The sequence below is a fragment of the Cricetulus griseus genome, chromosome 3 (genome assembly GCF_003668045.3).
Source record: "Cricetulus griseus strain 17A/GY chromosome 3, alternate assembly CriGri-PICRH-1.0, whole genome shotgun sequence".
Taxonomy (NCBI): domain Eukaryota; kingdom Metazoa; phylum Chordata; class Mammalia; order Rodentia; family Cricetidae; genus Cricetulus; species Cricetulus griseus.
The window spans coordinates 280730127-280754112 of NC_048596.1; the positions used below are offsets into that span (position 1 = coordinate 280730127).

The following is a 23986-nucleotide window of genomic DNA, read 5'->3' on the forward strand; positions in this document are numbered from 1 at the left end:
ACCCTGCCACACACCTGTTACCAGCCACAAGAAAGAAAAAGGCCAAGAAGTCAGCAATGAAAGCCTTGCTTCCATCACTTTCTTAAAGGGCATGAACCAGCGGCTCGATTTTATGTTCATTCATTGACTGGGGAAAGAGTGTGCATGCGTAGGACAGAGGACAACTTGGGAGGAGTTCAGTTCTGTCCACTGAGGTTGTCAAGCTTCCCAGCAAGCACCTCTACCTGCTGAGCCATCTCTCCAGGACCCGCTCTTGGCTTTAAAAGTGTTGAACTTTGATGTCTGTATGAGTCATCTGTGGGTCTTGTTAAAAGGCAGATTCGGGGGGGGGGGAGGTGTGTGTGTCGGGGCAGGGATTCTTCCACAACCTACCGTAAGCATCCAAGATACCAAAACACCCCCTTGATGTGTGTCAGAAGACCCAGTTCACTTTCTCAGTGAGTGTAGTAGGGTCACTGCTTCTTGCACACACGTCCATGGAACAGGGCCCAGAGGCTGAGGAGGGCTCGCAGACACTCGAAAGGCTGCCTGTGTCTTGCTTTCCTCTCAGATACAAGGTGAGGACAGAGGGAAGCCCAATGGATGGTTACCCTTTTCCAATACTGTCTGCACAGAGACTGGGAGGCACAGGAAGGTGTTGTGTCCAAAAGACAGGTGAGAAATGAAATTTTCTCACACATGGCACGTTGGTGAATTTTCTGGCCCACAGTCAGTCACAGGGGAGGGAGGATGGCACTTGGAGGACATGTGGCCCCACATGGATCCCCACCACCTGTTTATGGCAAGTGGTTCAGATGAAGATACTTTGCAATCCAAGTAGATAAGCCTTTACAATATCTGGACCCATTTGCCTTCTCTTTATCCGAAAGCAGTTCTCTTTGCTGTCCCTTTGGCTGAACATCCACAAACCCAGCTCAACTAGTTTCTCTAAAAGGAAAGCAGGTGAAATGGACCGATCTGAAGGAAGTCCTGGCAAGGCACACACAGATCCAATGGTGTGGAAGAGTCATGTGTGGCCCTGGAGACCCTCCCGGCTTCCCTGCAGTGTTGGTGGTTTTCATTTCAGAGAAGGAAAGAGAGGCCCCAAGAGGTTAAGATCCTGGCCTGAGGTTGCACAGTTAGAACCTACCTGTGCCAGTCTCACTAGTTCTGCGATAATTATGATATGCATCCTCTAGGGTCCTGGACATCATTTGGAGCAGTTTCCTTTTTAATTACAAAGAGTACAACTATTATTACTGGGGAAGCAAGTGTGTATGGACATCAGAGGAGAGATTTGCAGGGTTGGTTCTCTCCTGCCACCTTTATGTGGCTCCAGAGCTCAAATTCGGACTCTGGTGGCCAGGCTGGCTGGTGAGCGCCATTGTCCAGCAAGGAGCCTCACGGGACCTCGAAACACAACACAGGCAGATTGTGTAGAAGCTGTCAGTTTCTGCAGGTAAAATTCTGAACCTCGTAAGCTGTCTGTTTCTGCAGGTAAAACCCTGAACCTCCGTGCCCACCCTGCTGTTTCCTTCAGCCTTCTTTAAAAATGCTCCTGTGTGGTGGTGCCCACAGCATTTGGGAGCTGGAGGCGGGAGGATCAGGAGTTTAAGGCCATCTCCAACTACGTAACAACTACACAAAGTTTGAAGCTAGCCTGAGCCATATGAGCTCTTGTTTCAAGCAAACAAATTGTTGTTTGTGTGTTCCATACCTTTAAAATTATATTTTGGTCAGTCACAGTGGCATACAACTTCTAGTGCTCAAGACATGGAGACAGGGGGATCAAGAATGAAAGGTACTTCCTCAGCCTCAGCTACTTCCTCAGCCTCAGCTACTTACTTCAGCCAAAGCTCCTTAGTGAGTTTGAGGCCAGCCTGGCCCACAGAGAAACTACCTCTGATCCCAAACTGTGTTTTGTAGTTAGGGGGTGTTGCTCAGTGGTGAAATGTTTTCTTAGCATGCCCCAAACAAACACACATACACAAACCAGTTTGCTCAGGTTGGGCTTCCCGGATTAAATTCTCAGGTCCTCTTTAGAGATTTCAGTTGTATGTTTCTGGTTTGTTTTCTCATTTATCTGAACCCTATCTGAGTTCTGTTACTAGGCATGGGAATCTTCATAGGATTTCTAGAACTCTGGACAGAGTTGGATGTTAGGGTCAGCATGTGTGTCAGCTGCCCGGTTAGTGTAGCTGCCGGGAGATACTGCATCCCTGTCTCATATTGCATGATCTGTGGGTTGCCGTAAGCTCAGCGTGATATGAAGTGCTGAGAAAACAGGAAGGGAAGTGTCTTGCCCAAATGTTGTTTTTGTTTGAATTTAACAAATTAGTATGTTGCCATTTGTCCCTGATGGGTTTCATTATTTGCTGAAAGGGTTTCAGGGGAGTTGACAGCATGAATGGTGTGTCCTGCAGACTTCTGAGAATTGATAGAAAGCATCTTTGTCCATTGCACAAAAGCACAACAGATATCCCCTTGATGGACGTGTTACAAGGGGTAGCTTGTGTCACTGCAGAATAAAGCAAATCATGAAAATCCTCTCTGCTGCTGTGCACACTGTTGTATAGTTTGGATTTCTCTTTTTCTGGTTGTCGTCATCTCTGTGAATGGCGGGCCATGGGTGATCTTTCAGTAACTTTAAACTCGGGTTCCTTTTTGCCATGTGTACACCTAATGTAAGACAAGTGATTTCAAAGTACCATAAACTCAGTTGTGTCGGAATTGCCCTAATGACTATCTAACATCCTCAGAGCTCAAGGAGAGGAGCTGAAGTGGCTTGCATACAGAAGAGAAAAAAATAAAAGTTAGGACTTAATCAAAACAATGGAAATTCCTCTTCTCTGCAGTTTCTGTAGTTAGATTTGGAGGGACAGATCTATTGTTCACCTGTCCTTTTCCCCTCTGAATGTCTTTGAGCCCTTCTCAGAGAGCTGCTCACTTCGCACCTTTGCCCCAACTGTACTAAATCATGGATCATAAAACATACCCTGGGAAACACAGGCACACAGGCACACACATGCACAAGCACACACTTGCAGGACTTCCAGTGAGAACCATGATGGAAAGCTATAAATAATGGGATATATCAGCAATCGGATAATAACACCCATTACTAACAACTGCGGAAACTTAAACTAAAGCAGTGAGATGCTGTGAGGAGCCATCCATTGCCCTTGTCATTTTTGCAGGGAGGGGAAGGCAGGTGTAGGCGATGCTGAGGGCAGGAGGCAGCCGAAGAAGATGGTGAAGGAGATGGAAAAGTCCGAAGGCAGCCTGGACTTTGCACCGTGAGAATTTAGGAACTGAGATAAAAGGTGGGTGGTATAGTAAGTGAGAAGCATTGCTGTCATCTCCCCTCCTAGACAGTGCGTGATCTCCAGGCCAGAACCCTTGTCCCTGCTCCTGGCCATGTAGCCTGTGTCCCTAACACAGGCCTGACACTTTTTCTAGAAATGCTGAGTGGTTTTGTTACCACTGTCCGCCCTCTGCCCTAATTGCCCAATTCTGTCTTAGTCCCCGAGCATGCATGGAGTGGGCCTTTCTCTGCGTGCTACCCATGGTATTAGAGGGACCACATGGCCTCTACTGGCTGCTAGAGTAGCTAAATGGTCCAAGGCCAGTCATTTCCTCTCTTGAAGGCTCTAAGGTAGAGGCTGAAGGGGAAGTCTCAGCTGAAGGGGAAACACATTACAGGTCTCACAAAGCTATTGAAGTTTGATGACACAGAAGAGACAGCTGTAATGGTCTTTAGAAATGGAAAGGGTATCCCTGTTGACTTTATTAATTGAAGGATTTCCCTTTTGCTATTGGAAAGTTGATTTCCTAAGGAAAATACAGGCAATGTTGTAAATGAAATCACAGGAGTATTATCTCCCCAGAATACAATGTGTAACCAACTGGTGTGTGTGTGTGTGTGTGTGTAGTGGGGGGGTGGGGTGTTCCAGACAGCCCTCCTCTGTGGAGTCTGTTTCTCAGGTGTCTTTCTGGGTCCAAAGAACTGACAGATCTAGTTGTTGGCTCTGGGACAGGTAGAGATAGAGTTGTTCAGCCTCAGACCCCAGCAAAAACAAGCTATACATATGTTCTGGTTGTGTTCTGTAGAAGAGACAAGTGATGCCCAATTTTGCACAGCTTACATATGCACCCGTACTCAGACACACTATACACACACACACACACACACACACACACACACACACACCAGCTTTCACTGAGCTATCTCACAAGCAAGATGGTTGTTCTGTGGATGCTACCCCTCCCTCTGCAGACTGAGTGCTGGGCATTGTCTCCTCTGAGTCACCAACCAAGGGACAAGCAGTTAACTTTGTGGAGATAAGGTGGGTTCCCAGGAAAGCTAGGGGCAACTAATTCGTCTCAGTCTGCTCTGAACATCAGTTTTGGACCCCAAGCTCCTTTTAGCTCTGAGACTCTTTGAACTTTGATTTTCTTCCATTTCAATTTGTGGAAATAATTTTCTACACTCTTCCTGCTAGCGGAAGTGCAAGACACCAGGCTGTCTCTGATGACTGCCAAAGTAGCGATTTCTTAGTGGAAAGTCTGCTTCCTTCTCAAGTTGCTTAACACCGCAGAAGTTTTTGGAGAACAGAGAAGCCCAGTGTTCCCTTCTAGAGTCCTTGACGTCATTTGCCTGTGGCTGGGTTACAGTCCACCACCATCTCTCCAGCCACACTAAATTTTATTACATGGATTTAAAAGACACACCTTAGTGTGGCTGGCCACTGAAAGGAGCCGTTTTGCCCAGGGCTCAAATGCTAAGCTGTGGCAGAGACAGATTTGGTCCAGCTTCTGGCCACTCCAGAATGGCATCCTCCTGTTTCAAGTTGCCATGCTACCTTCTAGGTCTCCGTCTGGTAAATACGGAACTCTCACTCCACACTATCTCACAAGGGAGTTGAAGGATCAATGGTAAACACTGATTTGAAAGCAGTTACCAAGAGAATGTAAGAGGTGGGGAAAAGAAAAGGCACCATGCGTCCAGGCTCTGCAGTGGGCACTTAACTGTGATTCTTTCATTTAGCTCAGCTGTAAAAATCATTGCATGCAAAACGGCCCAGGAGGTTTGAGGCCATGGAGCACTCAGAGCTTTCTGAGAAGACAGAGGCCAACAGGCAGGCAGAGAAAGCCAGACCTGTCAGAAGTCCCCAACAAGCTAAGCATGTTAGCCACACAACGCTTAAAAACCTAGTTGTGGCACACATGCTCCAGGCATTGGAAATACATTTATTTACACAGACATTCTGCTCTTCGGATGTTTTCAAATGTCAGAGTTCAGTTGAGTGGTGGCAAAGTTAGCCGTTACTAAGTAGAGATATTAATCTTGCCCTAACATTTTCCTTTTTCCATTTAAAATACTTCTGCCATCATCTCTCTCTCCTCATATGTTTTTAGGGGATTAGTCTCCAATGCAGAGTAGGAGGTAAATTTGGAGAAGTGATCTAAGTTGCCAAAATAAGCAACTTACTCCATGACTTTATGGTCTAAAAACACATAGTTGGTCTGGTCTTTCCCGCTCTGAGGCTTCCAGGGCCTCATAACATGAACAGCACTCACTTGGTGAGGCACGTGAGTGGAGAGCCTGCCACACAGAGCTGTGACTCAGGTCTGTTCTCAGAAAAACTGAGGTAATGGCTATTAATATTTTATTTCATACATTACAGTGTTTGCAAAAGCAAACAACGCTGTAGTTAAGGTTACCCATGTTACCGCGCCAGCATTACCCAGTGTTTCTTCATACCAGGCTTTCTTTCCCCACCACACACACACACACACACACACACACACACACACACACACACACACACATACATACACACACACACACACCTGGAAGTTGTTTTAGCCTAAAGGTAACTTTTTAGATGCTTAGAGTTAAATATATGGAAAATGAGGAGAAACAAGAGGCTGACCTGTTGTTGTTACAGAACTGTGTCAGCATTGTGGAAAACAGCAGTAGACACCATTCTCTTTATATTTGTTATTTTCCTTTCACATTAAACCAGTGACCAGAAATAAAAAAAAAATAGATTAAAAGATGTGGTTGAAATTTCCCTTAAGAGCACCCTTACCAACAGAAGAAAGCCCAGGGCTTACCAAATCTTACTAATTTGGCTTCTGTGGCAGGGTGTGGTACTGTCTCGGTATCTGTGGTATGGCTACAGAGGTGTCAGACCCATTTTCTGCCCCCAAGTCTCCATAAGCTTCTAGCTGTTGTTTGGCTCTGCTGTGACCAGATTTTGTAAAATGGAGTTAAGTGTTTTGCAGCCTTAGGGCTGACAGGACTTCACTGTGACAGTTACAGGCAGTTCCCATCCTGTGGTAGGACAGAAGGCTACATACAGTAAGCTGCTGTAGCCAACCCTGTAGGGTTCCGTGTACCCTGCCGATTTACTTGCCACTTAGAATCAAAATGCCTAAGACAGTCTTCCCCTTGCTGCCTCACAACTAGATAACCACAATGAGAGTGGGCCTTGGTTACCAAAAGACAACTGTGGGCTTCCCGGTCGTTGTCTTGACAAAGACCAGTGCTGCTGGTATAGGTCCTATCCACATCTTCCATGTTGAACATGAAAATGATGGCCGAAGCTGTGGTACCCAGCTCGGGACCGTGCGTATATGGAGAGAAATAGAAAGGCCTAGAGTTCTTTTTAGTCCCCGAACCAGAGGTCTCAGTCCCATGACGGGGACAGCCTGTGCTATGTAGCAGTCTCAGTCTGTCTTCTGTTGTTTCCAGCTGGAGGTTGAGAGCCACTACCAGGGACTGGGACATGGGAGGAGGAATTGTTTAGAGAAGGAAGGGATTCTATGGCCGTCGTTCACATGATGACCAGGGTAAGCACACCCAAAGAGGAGAATCAAGGGAGCCATTCAGAAAAATGACCCCTAGCTGGTACAACACATGAACTTCTCTGGGGAAGAATGGGAAAGAAATATGGAGCTCGTAAGGGAAAAGGTCAGCTAGACGCATGAGGTTCCAGGGGGTGGGGGGAATGTGTGTTTATTTTGTTTCTGGGAAGGTTTATTGCCTTTTAAAAAGCATGCTGTTAAGTTGAATGCTTTGAGAATGACCATCTGCCCCTCACTTTCTAGGACCACCCTGGAGAGTAATGGGCATCTTGTCCTTTGGTCTCCTCTAGCTGCGTTTGGTGTGTCTGTGGAGTTGCCATCTGGAGTCAGGAGGCTTGGCTACTGTTCTGAAAGCTAGCTTATTTATGAATCCCCCATAGCCAGGTGATCTCTCGTCCCTAACAGCCTCCTTGATGCCTAGGGTCCTCTCCACAACCAAGAGCCATTCCCCTTGCGTGCTGAGATTTCTGAGCAGATAAGGATGATTCCAGCAGGCTAATCCTTTTAACAAAGGTGGTGATGTACCCCATGGCAGCTGAATAGTCCCTTCTAAGCAGAGAGAACAATCAGTGAATTCATTCATTTAATTCATGAATTTTTTTTCTGTTTACACTTTAAACAAACATGTCAGTGGTTTGCCTAGCTAACAAGCTCTGCCTTCATTATAAGCCATTAGTGGCTAGTAATCATTGAAGCTGTGTTTGGATTCAGAAACACAATAAAACTAATTAATTCCACCCTCTAAAATTTGCAACTTATAGTGAGTGAGTGACCCAGTCTAGGCTGAAAAATGTGAATTTGCCCTCTCTATGAAGAAGAACTCACTAAGTCTTTTCATGGTTCATAAACCAAGGTGGTAGGACTTGTTGTGGAAACCAAGAAGCCAGCTCAGATGCCCACAAAAGGTGAGGCACAGCAAGCTTAAAACTAGTGCCAGAGGAGTGACCTCCAAGAGACTTGAGTCTCCACTTTGAAGGAAGAGGTGAGTGTGAGGAGCATTTCTCTTTTCTCTGCCTCTCCCTTAACTCTACTTTAAACTGATACGTAAAAAGTGTGTGTGTGTGTCAAGACGGGGATGTGAAGCACCTGGAAATGGCCCTGGTGAAAGGCCTGCATCAGTGGAACATCCTTCCATCACCTCCACCTTCACCACCACCCCGACACCGCCACCCCGCCACCCCGCCACCGCCACCCGCCACCGCCACCAGCTCTCAGCTGTCAAGAGACTTGAGAGCACCTTCTCCCTTTGTCTTTTTGTGAGTTTCATCTCTGCCAAATTACAGTGGTCACCTCATGCCTCCTCTCCCCATTAGCCTCTTGCTTCCCGATAAGTGACTCTGTGGCAAAGGGAAACTTGAACTTCCATCAATTCCAGGGCTTCTGTTGTACCTATTACTATGCACACTGACCTTCCTGCTTCCAATAAGCCCTTGCCAACCCCTCCAGAGCACTTGGGTACATTTCACACTGAATTAGGGGGGTCCTCAGATTCTCGGTCTGCTGCATCTTAAGTTCGAATCTACTGCTTTCTAGCCATGTGTCTACTGCGTTGGGGGAAATCCCCCGGTTGCCTTTTCTAGATGGGGAATCACATGAAGGTCTGACTGGTGGACCCAGTGAGTGTGTTTCAAAGGAAGCCACAATCAAACTGTTCTGGTTGAAGGTGTTTGCAGGCTGTCTGTCCAGACTTGCCTCTTGATGCAGCAGTTTCCAGGCGTCCACACAACCACAAATGATGGAATCTTGTATATAGTGTATTCCATATTATAATTCTGGGTCTATCATTGTGCTGCCCTTTTGGGACAAAGCTAAATGAATCATCCTATTAAATTAAGGCCTGTCCTGTGCCATGGTGGAGGCTCATTTGATTAGCTCTGTGGGAACAAACATCATTGCTCTGTTTGAGAGGTGAGGGGTAGAGACAACCATGTTTTGTCATCTGTGTGCTCCAGAGGGTGCTAATTGGAAAGTACTTTCCAGGGCAGTTCTCCAGACCTCCCCCCCCCAAAAAAAAAAGTTGGATGTACCAACTTTCCCCCTAGCTGCTCAGAAGTCTCTTAATTTGGAAACTGATCATCTTCCACACCCACCCTCTGAAGGATCGTCCACTACAGTGAGTCTCAGGTGAGGAAGATGGGAAATGGCCGCTCGCTGTTGACTAGTCACTGAGGTAGAGGGGAGAAAATTCTGCCAGCCCTTGAGGCCATCTATTGTGGCCCTTGAGTTGACAGACACAATCTTTACATTAGACCACAGCCAATGAAGAGGGACTGAGGGATTGACTCCAGGGGCAGGAGCTCCTGGTAAATGTACTGGCTGGTGTCAGCAGGCATTTACACAGCAGCTTATGGAGGAAAGAGGGAGCAGGTGTGAATGGACCTGAGAGTGTTCTCTTCTTGAGATCGCCTCCAGCCTCCTATGCCTGTATATATCAGTTGTCCAAACCATGTCAGCATGCTATTAAACCATGCAAGTCAGAGTTGCTTTTATGCAACTGACTCTAAGATCTTTGGAACTATCCACGTGGAACCTGGCAAGGGGAGAGAGCTCCTTGCCTTCTTCTAGGTTCTCTCTTCCTCTCAGACACATGGATGATTAAATTTAGAAAAATGTTGAGTCTCCTAGACGTTCCAGCTTAGTAAATATGTCTACACAAAACATCTGCAGAAGTACATTTGGCCACTCCTCTCCCCCCCCCCCCCCTTTCCTACCTCACACCCCACTGAGGACTCAGCCTGGGGCGGAGGCAGCAGCTCTCACCCTCCTTCCTGCCCACTCAGCCTGCTATGACCTGTTACAGAGGCTTGCAGCTTCTGGCTTAAACTGCTAAGTGCTTGCTCACTCTCTCTAAGCACCAAGATGGGCCTTCTGCTGGTCAGGCCTCCCTGGGGAAAAAAAAAAAAAAAAAGCAGAAATAAATCAAACACCAGCTCCTACTTAAGATCTGATGAAATTCTCCATTTCCTCTCCAAATTGAATTCCTCCTGCAGGAAGGGAGCAGCTCCTGGGAGTCACAGAGGCTCTCCTTCCTTCTCTGTTGGAAGCGTGTTTTGAATTAATGGACACAACAGTCTATCTTTCTTAATCTTTCATTTTTCTGTGCATTGGTATTTTGCGTGCATGTACACCCGTGTGAGGGTGTCAGAGGCCCTGGATCTGGAGTTACAGACAGCTGTGAGCTGCCATGTAGGTGCTGGGAATTGAACCCAGGTCCTCTGGCAGAGCAGCTGGTGCTCCCAACTGCTGAGCCATCTCCCCAGCCCCATGAACACAATATTCTAATCTGGCTGGGTAGGTCGGTATTAAGGGACGGTCTAAGAGACTCTTCTCAGGCTGGGGTGAACATCAGGCATCTAGTGCACTTGGACTCAGTGGAGGAGTCCTCTACCATGCCAGTGGTCTCCTGAGAAAGATGACAAACATCTGCTGAGGCTTTGAACATCCCAGGTCTGCCTGTCCATGCGTACCACCTCCACCCCACCCCCACATGACCCATGTACAGCAGAGAGAATGTGGCCTAGAATTGGAGAGTGGCTGTTACTTTGAGATTTAAAATGTCAATCCAGCCTAACTCTCATTCGGAAAAACAATAAATTCAGTGACTTACGGTTTAAAAAAAAAAATCAAAAAACAACCTTCGTCTTCAGTGTGAAGATGTGAGCAATGTGTTTGTCCACCCTGTGTCCTGATGGTAAACCAGCAACCTGGCATTGGTCAAGACAGTTGACCTCTCTTCCAAGGCATGAGAAAGAAAGCTTCCCTGTTTCCAAGGGAATTGTCAGAAGGGAAGCCTGAGCCAGTGGATTTGAGCTGAGAACTTGGGACTCTGCTGTGCACCTGGGAGAGGGTCTTGCACAGCCAGGTCACCATAGCCTAGATATTCTGAAAGCTCCTCTGCTATGGGGTGTCATCCATGCTGACAGGGGACATTAGGGGACATTAGCTGTCGATCCTCAAAGTGAACTAGTGTGTGTTGTTTTCTTTACTAGCTACTGTGGAAAGCAGATGTCTAAAAAGTCTACTTACCCTGAGAATTTCTGATGGTTAGAGTCAGGAAGAAGGAAGGAATTTCTCACTGAAGGGATGTCCTGGCCATCCTTTATGTCCAAGTTTGTTTTAACACCCTGAGAAAGATCCTCCAAGCCCACCCGGTACAGCAGTTCTCAACCTGTGGGCCCTGACCCTGCTAGGTATTGAATGACCTTTTCACAGGGGGTCACCTAAGACCATCAGAAAACACGGATATTTACATTGCAATTCATAACTGCAATATTACAGTTATGAAGTAGCAACAGAAGTAATGGGTGGGTCGCCACAGCATGAGGAACTGTATAGCAAAGGGTTGCAGTTCTAATAGGTGAAACTAATGCAGGGCATAGGTAGCCAATGGAAGCTTGGGAGTCAGGACCCGAGAGGACATTGGTTTCCAGGGAGAGGCCTCTGGTGATCACAGGGTCATTGTAACAAGCTAGACACCCTAACCCCCGCTTCCCACAGCTGTCAAGGGATGATACACTTCCTTCTTCCTCAAGGACAGTAGGGAATTGCTTGCTGTTCACTGAGAAGAAAGGGTTGAGGGTCTTCCCCAAGTGCATCCCAGAGGCACCCAGGCCTTGGAGGTGCTCCCTGGGTTAAGAAAGGTGGGGAGGGAAGTCTGGTGGAGATGACTGTTGAAGGGGGGAAAACTGAAGCATGGAGAGTGAAACGCTTTGCCATGGGCCATGCTTACAAACCCCTCCTGCCTTCTGGACTAGCTGTTCAAGTGGGCCTTGTTTGGCTGAGCTTCCAAAGGTACAAAGCAGTGTGTCCCATGAAGTGGCAGCCCTCCCCTCACCCCCTTTGAACTTCCCTGGCTCAAGCCAGGAGCAGCTAGCTGTCTAGTCTCTGCCCACAGGGCCACAGCTGTCACTCTGGCCACTGGACCCTTTCGTGGCAGGCTCATCTCTGAGCTGGCTCACACCGTCTGAAGTTACTCTGTTTTGTTTTAGCTACAGGGCGCACTGCTGCCAGCAGTATGTCTGGAATGTTATTTACTTTTGCATTTCTGTGGCTTTCCGTGTAGCATCACACTTGGCAGAGCCAGGGGTCTTTCATTTGAGAATGCCAGGTTGTGCCATTTTTCTCTCTTGGTAAGGTTAAAGGTGAGGCCAGCCCCTGTGCCTGGAGGTTCCCTCCCTGCCTTCCTACTTACATTTTTGTCTGAGCTAGTAATCTGCTCAATTCTTAGTGCCTGTTGCAACGCACCCCTTTGTCCTCAGCGCGTCAACTCTGCTTTTAATATGTGGGGTTTCTGTGGGCTTTCCGGAAAGCCTGGCAGATGCTTTTTCATTTGCGTGCCTACCCTGTTATTACTTCACATGAAAGCTGTCTATTTTGGCAGTCCTGACTCCCGCGATTGCAATTTAGCTCTCTGAGCTGAATGGGTGATATTGTGTAAGGGAAATATAGGTGGGGTTTTTCTCTAATGGTGGCTGTGGGGGTGGGCCAGAAATCCTTGGCTTGTGCAGAGCTGACATGATGGCAAACAAATGGCTTTTGAAAGAAGGAACTGGTGTGTATAGTTCCTTACTTTGAAAGTTCTCACAACTCACTTGCTTTAATTCATGGATTTGTTTTTTAAAAGAACACATTCTGCATTAGGAAGAACACAAATGAGCCCTCAGTGCTGAAGGTGGAAGAAGCCAAGCGAAGAAGATTCCGTTTGTCTCTCCTTTCCCACACCTGCCTCCTCTCACTTCATCTACGCAGTTTTTTAATCATGGTATTTGGAGCTACAGAAGAAGCTATGGAAAATGAGATTAGATGACTCCCCCCATCTGGTGCCAGCCCCGGGGCTGTTTGCACCCCTGGGAGGGTTATTGCCCCTCCTTCACTTTCATGATTCTCTTGTCACATGAGCCCTTAAGGGCCTGCAGCTCGCAGGGAGAGTCTTTGTTTTGTAGGCACAGGGCTCTTCTCTGGGCTACTCAGGAGTCTCCCCACCCAGGACACCTGTTTGGTTGTTAACTCCACAGTCAGCTCCAGTGTGAAATGGAAGATTTGAGGTTCTATTCTTTTCAGCTCTTCCTGGCCTTCCGCATGACTTCCCAATTTGCCTGTGAGCTGTTAGGATTTTTGGCTGAACAGTCTTCTTTGATCACTCTCCTGACAGTATGGGCTTCACATTCTCACACCTGTTCCTCTTTTACAGTCCAGATTTCATAGTAAACGTTTCCATTGCCTTGTAATTTTTTTCAGTATAAAAACTTAGCGCAGGTTACTTATTACAGGTAATAGGAGCCTGATGACGAAGACAACTGCTGGCAGAAACAGCCACTTGAACAGCTGCCAGTAGCATAAACTGCCACTTGATTTAGGTCTAAAAGCATCGAAGCCACATCTGTCCGTCACGATCTGGCAATGCACACAGTAATAACAGACCCTGCAGGCTGAGAAAGCCGCCCCACTGGGGAGCCACGAGGACAGGTGCTAACAGGACTCCTCATGTTTTCTCTCCCATTACCTGCAGCCCACACATCATCTTCCTCTCTCAGAGCACCTTAACAGGCAGGAGCCATCTCTGTGGGACCCGTCTCTGCCACGAAATTGCTCACGCCTGGTTCGGCCTAGCCATCGGGGCCCGAGACTGGACAGAGGAGTGGCTCAGCGAAGGGTTTGCCACTCACTTGGAAGACGTATTTTGGGCCGAAGCACAGCAGGTGGGTTCAGAGAATTCCCCCTCCCCAGAATCAGGTTCTGTTGTCATTTACCCATTCATTCAGTCCTTACATGCTGAGTGCACGAGGCAGGATAATTACTGTAAAAAGACTGCTCTCCCCAAGTACACAGTCTAGAGGAGGAAGGAACAGATAAACAAAAGCAGTGGCAATGTGGTGATAAGTACTTTGAGAGCCCCACACCCGGTGGAGGGGTCAGTCTTGGCCACAGAGTTAGAGAAGACCTGCTAAGGACATATCTGAGCAGAGGCACGAAGAAAAGGTCAGATTCCTGGATTGCATCATACGCACGTGTTATGGTCATGGGATCATTAGCTGTGAATGTTTTTTGTCTTGAGACAGGATCCTTGTAGGTCTGTGTACCTCCAGCTGGCCTGGAGGTATCTGTGTAACCAGGCTGGACTGGAACTTGTGTGAGTACTCTTCCCTAGCTGTGGGTTTTTTTTTTTTTAAATAATCAGATTTACATATTAATAAGTTCTGGGGGTGTGGCTCCTACCTGGAATCACAGCACTTGTGAGGCTGAGGCTGGAAGATGGACAGGAGTTTGAGGCCAGTCTAGTCTATATAAATTCCAGGACGTTCAGTTCCAGACAATAAGACTCTGCCCCAACCTCCTTTCCTAAAAAATAATGGAAATCTCTGGATGAAGGACAAGGCATTTAGTGCTGTGGATTAGGTAACATGACAAACTGGTAACTGCCACTCTGCTACATTCAGTTATCATGTTTAAAGGGAGGCTCACTGTGGCTGGGACAAGTGTTTTGGGAACTCAGGATTTCTGTATTCCTACGTGCTGCTCGCTCGCTCACTAATTCAGAAAAGATGCTGTAAACCAGGCATGGTGGCTCACACTTGTATTCCCAGCATGTGGGGGTGCTTGAGCAAGAGTATTGCCACAGCTTTGAGGCCACCTTGGGCAATGGAGTGAGTATCAGACTGGCCTTAGCTTGAGTGACACAAGAAGCAATTTGTTTTTATCAAGTGTAAAAATCAGGGGCTTCCAATGTAGCTCATTGGTTTATCCTGTAGGCCATAGGTTGAAACTGGAGGTTCAAGATCTGAGACTGTCTGCTCAGTGGCCATACCTCTGCTTAGCCTATGGGTCTGGGTTCAACCTCTAGGGTGAAAAGCACTGAGCCAACACCCTTTCACTGCCTCCACTTGAGCCTTGACCATCAGTTCCCCTGAGCATGAGACTGCAGAACCGTTTCCCACTTTTTCCCTACTTCTAATCCCAGGGTCACTTCTTTTCTACGTGGTCCCCACCCTTGCTTTCTTACCATTTTTCTAAAACTCCCAAGTCCATTCTCACTGATTGATTTTGCTCAAGAGCATCCTTCCTGGTGAAGTCTTTGTGTTTCTGCGGCCAGACTGAGGTCCCATCTCTGAAACCCAAACTGTTTCACACCTCAAACTTCCCAGCACAGCTCTCCTGGCCTCTGTGTGCTTTCCTTATTCTCACTACAGAAGCCATGTCATCATCACACAGTGGGTCTACAGCTTACTTGTCCCTCTGTCCTCTTCCCACGTGGAGCCATCGGGTACCAAAATACACCCTGCTCCTGAGAAGCTATCCAGGTGACTGGAAGAGAGAGACTGGGCTATGGGCTGGTCGGGTTTGAATCTTATCTCTCGCTCACTAACCTCCTGAGTGTAGGCCAGTTCTATAGCTTCCTTCCTTGAACCTTGGTTTCCCCCTTGGGGAATGATGGGTCTAGAAGACTCAGGCTCACAAAGTGGATGGCGTAACGTGTGAGTGAGCCTAACACATTCCAGACACATGAAAGCTGTGTGTGACATGCCCATTGCCTTCCACCCTGCCCCCATCAGCCTTCTGCAGGGGGAGATATCAAGGGAAGATGTGCCCTGTCTTCATTTCTCCCTCAGCTTGTGCAGATTGGCAGCTCCTGAGTTCATTTCAGCCACCCTATAGTGCCCCTAAGTTCATTTTGAAAGAGGGGACTCCTCCTTTACCATGTATCCTGCCTGTGTTTGGGTCCTGCCTCTGTTCCAAGCAAATGTGTCCCTATCAGGTGAGAGAAGAAGGCAGGGCCACCTGCTGTGTAGCTTCCAAGTCCTTTCCATGTTCAACCTATGGGGCCCAAAGGTGGAGGCTAAGAGAAACCCTCAGTGGAAGGGGGGTGGGGTGTTACGATAAATCTTTCTGCCAAAAGCCGCCTGAGCCCCACCACCACGTGTGAGCTTTATGCCAGCCGCCCGCCCGAGTTAGGCCCAAATGAATACACAGAAACTTGTATTAGGTTTAAAGCTGCTTGGCCAATGACTAGGATTCTCATCTGTTAGCTCAGTCTCAATTATCATAAACCTATATATGTTATAAGACTTATCTTATTGGATGCCTTATTGGCATCCCTCCTTGTCGGTGGATCACATTGTGCCACAGGAGCAGGAGCAGAGGGGAAAGATAGCACACTTCCTGTTTCCTCGCTTAGATATGAGTCTCCTTGCCATGTCACTTCCTGCCTGGATCACCACTTCTCTACTACATTTCCCAGAATCTTCTTTGACTCCTGGTCCTTGCTTCCATTGGCCAAACAGTATTTTATTCAACAATCAATAAGGTAAACACAAAGAAGTACATTCCCCATCATTGGGGAGAGACAGAGAGAGAGAGAGACAGAGAGAGAGAGACAGAGAGAGAGAGAGAGAGACAGAGAGACAGAGAGACAGAGAGGGTGAGGCCAGAAAGCCTCATGGAAGAGGAGCCTGCCACTGTGGCTTTAGGGAAAGCATCCTGGTCTTTTTCCACCCTTCCTGTCCCCCATAACCTTCCATAAGGGTGGCCTCTCATCTCCTTTCCCAGTGTAAGCATTAACTTCAACATACGAGAACGCCAAGGCTCCTCAGGCAAGCAGCTTTTTTAGAGCACCCCCCCCCCACTAGAGTTCAGGAAGGTTTCTGGAGAAGGTCCATCACTCTGACCCTTTGTCTCCTGAGGGCCAGCCTGATAAATCTCCCTTTCAGGTCTTCCTGCCCGAGGACCAGGCGAGGCCCAGAGTAGTACAGAATGCAATGGCCCTGAGGAGGTAGGTGCCACAGCACTGAGCCCAAAAGCCCAGCAAAGAGGTGTACAAAGTCACAGAATGAGGAGGAGAACAATGCTGCACCCCACCCCCACCCCCACCCCAAGCAGTAGCCATGGGAAGAAGTGAGGAAGCTGCCAGGTTGAACGACCGGACATGGCTGTGCTCCTTCCACACCTCTGCAAATCTGCCTGGGCTGCCACCGTCCAGCTCCAGAGGGGTGGCTTGAATAAACAGCTCAAGAAGCTGACAGGACCCAGGGACCAACATAATGGATCTTCTGGGGTGGCCCTTGTCCTGGCTGCCGACAGCTGTCCCTCACTCTTGTCTCACATGGTCACTCTTCCAGAGGTCCAGGGTCTCCCTCTCGTAAGACCACAGCCCTGAGGGCTCAGGGTCTCCTCTAAAAGCTTTGTTTAACCATGATCACCTTTTGAAAGGTCTTGTCTCCAAATGCACGCACGTTAAGCTCACTCTTCAATGAGCCTGTCTTGTGGAGCAGTCTACTGACCTCTGACCCCTCTGCCACTCTCCCTCCCTGCCTTGGTTGTCTGATCCCAGCTCATCCATGCCCCTTACCATTCTCTAAGAACACTCTTTCCAAACCACTGCTGCTCTCTCACTTCCTGAAGTCTCCGCCCCTGCAAGCTCCGGCATCACCACCTACCCTGGGAAGTCTTCTGGCCCCGCACCTCCCCTCATGACAAGGAGCTGCATGTTGCCCCCAGTCTGAGATGGGTGCCCCCACATACCACTCTTCATGGTGGCTCAGTCTTCCATAATGACCCCAGGGCGTGCAGAGAGATTTGGCGACTGCATCATCAGAGAACTGTAACTTCTGAAAATGTATGCGTGTCCTGCCCGTTTCCCTCCCTGCATTGTGCTTCACTTCCTGCCTTCTTTATGGAGATCCCAGCCATGTGGCCTTGTGAGCAGGTCCATGTGACAGCAGCCAGTTCTGACTCTGTGGGGCAGTGTGATGGCCTCCCCTGCCTCCAAATTGAGTCCAGACAGTATACTTTTTTTTTTTCTGGATCTATGCAAACAGAGTCATCTGGATTACATTAGCAGGCTCCACTATAAACAGTCCTTAACAAAATTGAGGGTGGGGGGGATAAGAGGGAAGTGGAGGAGCCTGTCCCCTCCCCATGCAGAAACACAAGGCCGGGAAAGAAGGCTGGATGGACTCAAAGGAGAAATGGCCTGTGGGGAAGCCCCCTTCTCAGGTGTGTGTTCTGGACTGGAGCAGGTTCCAGGGCCGGGGACCCTGCAGACAGGGCTGCCGTGCCCACCAGCACAAGGGCTTTGTAGGGCTCCCTCCCTTGCTGCTGCTCCTTTGAAGAACTCAGAGCATCCATCATTCAGCCCTCTTGTGTTGGAGAGCACAGGGAAGGAGGGCAGGCCCTGTTGTCCCCCAGGGAACAAAGTAAGTCCTTTGCTAAGCAAAGCCCGACCCACACAATGACTCCACTTTGCCTATGTGTTTGTGTGTCTGCCCCATGTAGCTGCCCCCACATGAGGCCCTGGAGCAGCAAGAGCTAAGGGCTTGCCTGCGCTGGCGTCGCCTGCAGGATGAGCTGCGGAACTCCCCAGAGGAAATGCAGGTGTTGAGGTAAGACGCCAAAGCTGGCTTCCCACCTCCTCCCCCAGCCACCTTATGGACACATCCTTGCTGGCTGACCAAATCTACTGTTTCCTTTAAAATCCAACAGGGCTTGGGTTCCTCACCTTCCCAGGGACATGACTGCTATGTTCCAAGTCTTCCAGGGTGTGGGTTGTGATTTGCCTTCTGAGATTCACCTGGTGTCTCTATTCAAGGGGGAAAAAAATAACATGAGGGACTAAAGTTTTGGTTTGAAGTTCTAATAGTCACTTTATGTGGTGACTGTGGACATGAAGAAGGTTAGGGTTCAGCAATTTGGCAGACAGTAACCCTTTAAAGCCAAAGATGGGGAACTCTGTAGGAAAATATTGATTGCTTTGCATTTAGTGGTAACAGATGTGCATGTCAATGGGGCCTTTTGTTCTGTTGTTGCCCAGCAAGAAGCCACCACTGCTCTCTGCTCCTGGATGTTGTTTTCGGAGTACACACGGCACTTGTAGGATAACTTCTTGCCATTTTTTTTCCCTAGTTCCATCCTTGCTTCTTTGGTGCTCTGGTGCTATAAACCTTTATCTGAAGCCTCTGGTCTAGGCACCAGGAGCACCAAGGTTGCTGTGACAACAGAAGCTTCCCTCTCCAACCCCTGTTGAAGAGAACCAAGTATTAGGAATCAGTGGGAAGGGTGGCCCAATCTAGTAATTAATCCTTTAGCAACCCATTGTGCATGGCATCCCGAGGAGCTACCTTATCCCTCTGGTCAGAGGCCTGCCTGCCTAGGGCACTTCTGCTGTCGATTGCTTCTAAATAAGCATCCTCCTATTCCCACCACCCCTTTTCCCCAGCACTGGGCCTGAACCATGCTGGGAGGCAAAAGCCAGAGCAGAAGCAGACCAAGCCCGGCAGACCCAAGGGAGCAAGACTGTCTAGTGCTTTTGTGCAGCGCTGCCCTTGCCATGGCCGGTGCCCAGCCTGTACTCTTAACTGTGCCCCACCTCCCCAGGATGACTTCTCCATTGTTGGGAAGAGACAACTAGAGCACTGGTAAAGCCTGGTCAGCTAGGAGCCAGAGCCCTGCCTTTAAGCCCAAGGTCACTGTGCCCGAGTGTCTCCGAAGTCAAACTATGGTCAGCCAGCCAGCCTAGTTGTTCCTGTAGTGTGGACATGGCACCTGCTCTCAAAGAGCTTGTACTTAGCAGGGACAGTGTTAAATGTCCAAGCCTGTTATAGACCGTAAGCAGTAATGCAGCAGGCTCCATTCACGATTTCTGAACTAACTGGAAGACATCAAGACTAAGCTTGACATGTGCTCAGCTTGGCAGACTAGGGAGCTCAAAGGCTTTGGGGGCTGGAAAGAGCCTTGTTGAGCCTTGGGAGCATAAGTGGCAGAACCAGGAATCAAGAGAGGCTTTGACCATGTTCCTCAGAAGCTAGCTAGTCTCAGCGTGCAAGCATCCTGAGCTTGCTGATGTTTCCAGAATGGGCTGCAGGCAGAGAGCAGAGGTGCAGTGCAGAGGGAGGGTCCCTGTGGAGCAGTGACCTGGTGGATGTGTGTTTTAGAGGCACCAGTGGCAGACAAGGCCAGTGAGAGTACCCAGAATGACCGGGGCTTTGGGTAGATCTGGTGACAACATTTACCTAAGTGGAAGAACAGGTGTTCAGTAAAGATTCTGGTTTTGTGTACACTGACTTTGAGATGCTGGATAGATAGGTAGCCAGTGACATTCAGCATTCATCCTGAGCAGTACTCACCTGAGCGTACTTGTACTGAGCGTACAAGAAAAGTTGTCAGATGATTCAGCAAAGGATCCTGGGAAACTGCTGTGTATGTGGGGGAAACTGGGGTATCCAGGCGGTAGAGGAAAGGGAAGAAGGTGAGAGCAGCTAGTATGGATGCCACTGGGAAACATGGCCTTAGGGAGAACTGTGTGAAGGATGGCAGCAGCCTTGGATTCCGAGTTTGTTCATGTGCTGTGGAGAGGTGTGGAGGCAATGCCACGTGCACAATGGCCGTGCCAGCTGGATCAGGGGGCATCACGAGGGCGGAATTCGGGGACGCTGCCTCGTGCTAAAGGCAAGCTGCGTGAACTGCGAATCCTTCTCCCCAGACTCAGTTCCTCCAATTAAAAGATCCTCCCTGTTCTCACATGTTTAGTCTCCTGGTGGCTGTGGTCCTGCGTGGGGTGTCCTTTGTGTGTGGAAGAACATCAACTTCGTCGTGAGGAGACGCCTCCAGCTCTCACTTCTCACCCCTGTCCTCTGTGGAGCTGTGGTCAGCCCAGCTGCAGGGAGTGAAGGCTTCTCCACAGGAGAGGAGCTGGGGGCACTTTGGATGTTTGAACTAGAAGGTTTATTGTGGCTTTTACTTACTTTCCTTTGTCTTAATATTCAGAAACTGTCTTGGCCTAAATTGAGGCTGACTGAACACAGTGCGTCTGAAGGGCCTGCTGCAGACAGATTATTTCATCAGCTTCGTGTGCAGTGAGGAGCAGTTACATTATTGGGTTCATCTTACTCCTGGAGCTCTCTCCCTAAAATGGTCACAGAAAACCTTAAGTCACTGACATGGAAAACAAATGACATGCATAAAATGTGTTCGAAGAGTGTGTGTTAGTATGCAAATGCCCTGAGAAAGAACTCCCTCAAAGCAACGCAGTGATCATAGATAGTGCCTTTCCCCCTGTCCCTTTCTGGTCAGGCTGCTCCACCATCTTGAAACGAGGACCAAGAGCCATGTGCACCTCAGAGACAGAACCTGTGTAGCATCACAGCTGGGGCTCTCTGTTCTGTTATCACAGCCCCGCCCTCGGTGGCATTAAAAAAAAAAAAAAAAAAAAGAAAAGCTTCAGGCATCTTGAAGTCAGAAGGTCACAGGTTGGAGTGCTGCACTGTGTATAGGATGCACCTGTCACCTCATCAAAGAAAATGCCATTTTGCTGGTTCTATAGATCGTATTGTAAAGCAAGAAGAGACAAACCAAAAATCTGAGATCTCATTGTGTCACAACTGCATGGGCACACACCCATGCCACAGTGTGTGTGTGCCACTGTGCTATATCTGCAACTTTTTTTTAAATGTCATTTGGAATCTTGAGTTTCACTAAGCTGCTCTGACTGTCCTTGAGCTGTGATCCTCCTCCCAGACTCCCACAGTCCCGGGATTGCCCACGTACCACCCTGCCTGGCTGTGTGAGCCTTCTAAACTCCCAGCACTGACCCACATCTTACCCTGTGTGTTTTACATCGACTGATGTTCGATGTCATCAAATGAGTCTTCAGCTGACTTCACCATGAATTTTGTTTGGGCTCCAGCTGTTTCTTGTACGTTCCTTCCTGGCTGGAGTGCCTCTAAGAAGTACAGCTACAACTCTGGAAGCATGGTCGCTTCCTCTGGGTTTCAAATATTAGGGGTCATATAGCTAAACCCATGCTCATGCACTGGTCGGCGGTCAAGGCTCTTTCTCCTTGCTGAGAAATCATTGGCTCTCTCAGTCTTACTCTTCCCCCGTCTGCTAGCCCTAGGCAGAATCGCCAGCAGAAATCTGATGTGTGTGTGTTTTTTGTTTTTGTTTTTGTTTTGTTTTGTTTTTCATTCCAGCAGTACAGCACTAGCCAGATGCTAGGGGACTTCAGCAAGGTTTCCAGTCCCTCAACTCTATAACATTTTCTGACAGGCCCCAAGAGATGGAAGAGCTACAAGAGTAGGGTCAGAAGAAACCTCTGTTTTTGTTGTTGCTGTTTGTTTGTGATTTATTACTGCTGCTTATGTGGGGACTCGTGGTTAAAGTTATACCCCAGCTGAGAAAGCATGCAGTGTGTCACAAAGGAGGCACTGACGAGCCATCCAGCTGGAAGCTGCTGCCTCCACCATTGCTACAGTGCTAGATAGATGTAGGCATCCGTTCTTTCTTCGTGTGAATGCCTCACCCAGTGGCCTGATAATGGGATGGGGGAGCGCATTGGTAATTCTGTCCAGAGCTAAAGTGCAAGCCATTATGTTCTGCACATTTGCATGGTGCCCTAATCTCCCGGCTTCTAATCTAAAGCCATATGTGGGGCGCACTCACTGAAACTCTTCTCGCACAACTCTCCATCATCCTGGAAGCTTTTACCTCTCAAGCTTTCCCAAAATTGGTGTTTCTAATTTCTGAAGAATGTGGCAGATTTTTCGTGGTGTGTGTGGGCCTATCAGTTGGCAATGACACAAACCAGACTCAGAAAAACTTCCCTGAGAGCCCCTGGCTTCCGATTCAGGTGGAGGTGAGTTTTTCAGGTGCCCCTCCCTCCTGCAGTCTGAGCTTGACTTGGTCTAGAAGTAGCTTCTCTCACAGCTTTGATTCCAGGCCAGGCCTTCTCCCTCCCTGTCTTGCTTCCCTGGCCCTCGAGGAAAACTGAACGGGCATGTGCGTTCTTCCTTTGACCAACTGCACAGCAGCAGCTCTAGGTCCACATCTGCCCTGACCTCCCAAGTATCCCCACGTCAGCCTGTCTACTTCCGAGAACTAGTTCTAAAAGCCAACTGGGGATGCATACATCTTGACCAAACACAGAAGAGCTGTGGCCCCAAAGCCCCCCAGGAAGAAGGGGAGGGAGGGTCTGGATGTGAATGGGGGGGGGAGAAAGTTGCCCTTGCTTTAGAATATGGACTGGGCACCATTTATCCTGTCAGAGAGAACAGAAAGCTCCCTGGAGGGATCCTGCAGGGGTAGCCATGGTAATGCAGTCTACAACAGCTGTCCAGACATCCTAGGTTATACAGAGGCACATGGTGTATGGGGACTGGAAACTGGGTCGTCTTGCTGCTTACAGTGAAGGGCAGGAACCCTTTAATTACTGTGCCTGAAGCCAGCCTTATCCGTGTATTTCAACACGGGGCCTAGTAAACTCACCTGGATTTAGTTTTTGCTTTGTTTGTGTACTGGCTAGATTTATGCCAACTTAACACAAGCTAGAGACATTTGGGAAAGGGGAAACTGTAGAGAGACACCCTAGCCCCGCCCAATAGTCCTGGGACAGGTACTACGTGGACCCGGGACTCGCCCATAAGGGCATGATGAAGGAAAGCCGGGGTGACGTAAGGGAGCTTCTTTAGGGCGGCACGTGGGGACCCTAGCCCCTTTTTTTTCTGGCCATGCTTGCTGGGTTCCTGTAACCTCGCTCTGGCCTGCGTTTTGCCCTGGTGTTTTCTTGAATAAAGAGACTTTACCATCCCGGATTACAGTTCATCTTTTGGGTGCTGACATTAAAGGTGAGTGCCACAATGCTGGCTCCATTTTCATAATTAGTGATTGATATGGAGGGCCCAACCCCCTGTGTGGTGAGGCCACACCTGGGTTGTGTAAGAAATAAGGCTGAGCAAACCATGAGGAGCAAGCCAGTGAGCATCACTCCCCTGCCTCCTCCAAGGCCTCTGTATCCAGGTTCTTGCCCTGAGTTCCTGCCCCCACCTCCTTGGATGGCAGACAACAAACTCCCCAAGTTGCTTTCGGTATGGTGTTTTACCACAGCAGCAGAAACCCTAGCTAAGATTGTTTGTCCTGTTTTGTTTGAGATCCCACTGTTAAGAGTCCTGTGTGTTGGTTTCTTTTCTCATTGCTATGATGAGATACTCTAGAAAATGGACAAAATGGACTTAAGGAAGGTCTTAGAGAAAGCCATGGTGGCAAGGCTGCCAGTCTGGAAGCAGAGAGAGATGAGTGCTGGTACCCACGTTCACCATCCCCTCTCTGTCTATTCTGGCTCTGGGTGCTCACATTCAGGGCGAGTCTCCTC

The 23986-nt window shown here is 48.6% G+C and overlaps 1 protein-coding gene across 16 annotated transcripts in view; it reads left to right on the forward strand.

Moving 5' to 3' along the window:
• Positions 1–23986, forward strand: part of Aopep (aminopeptidase O (putative)) — a 296983-nt gene that overhangs the window by 146675 nt on the left and 126322 nt on the right. For all 16 annotated transcript variants that reach the window (XM_035443029.1, XM_035443028.1, XM_035443036.1 and 13 more), the window contains 2 exons: positions 13361–13550; positions 18121–18227. In XM_035443029.1, coding sequence (XP_035298920.1) covers positions 13361–13550; positions 18121–18227 — 297 coding nt within the window. The remainder of the gene's footprint in view (positions 1–13360; positions 13551–18120; positions 18228–23986) is intronic.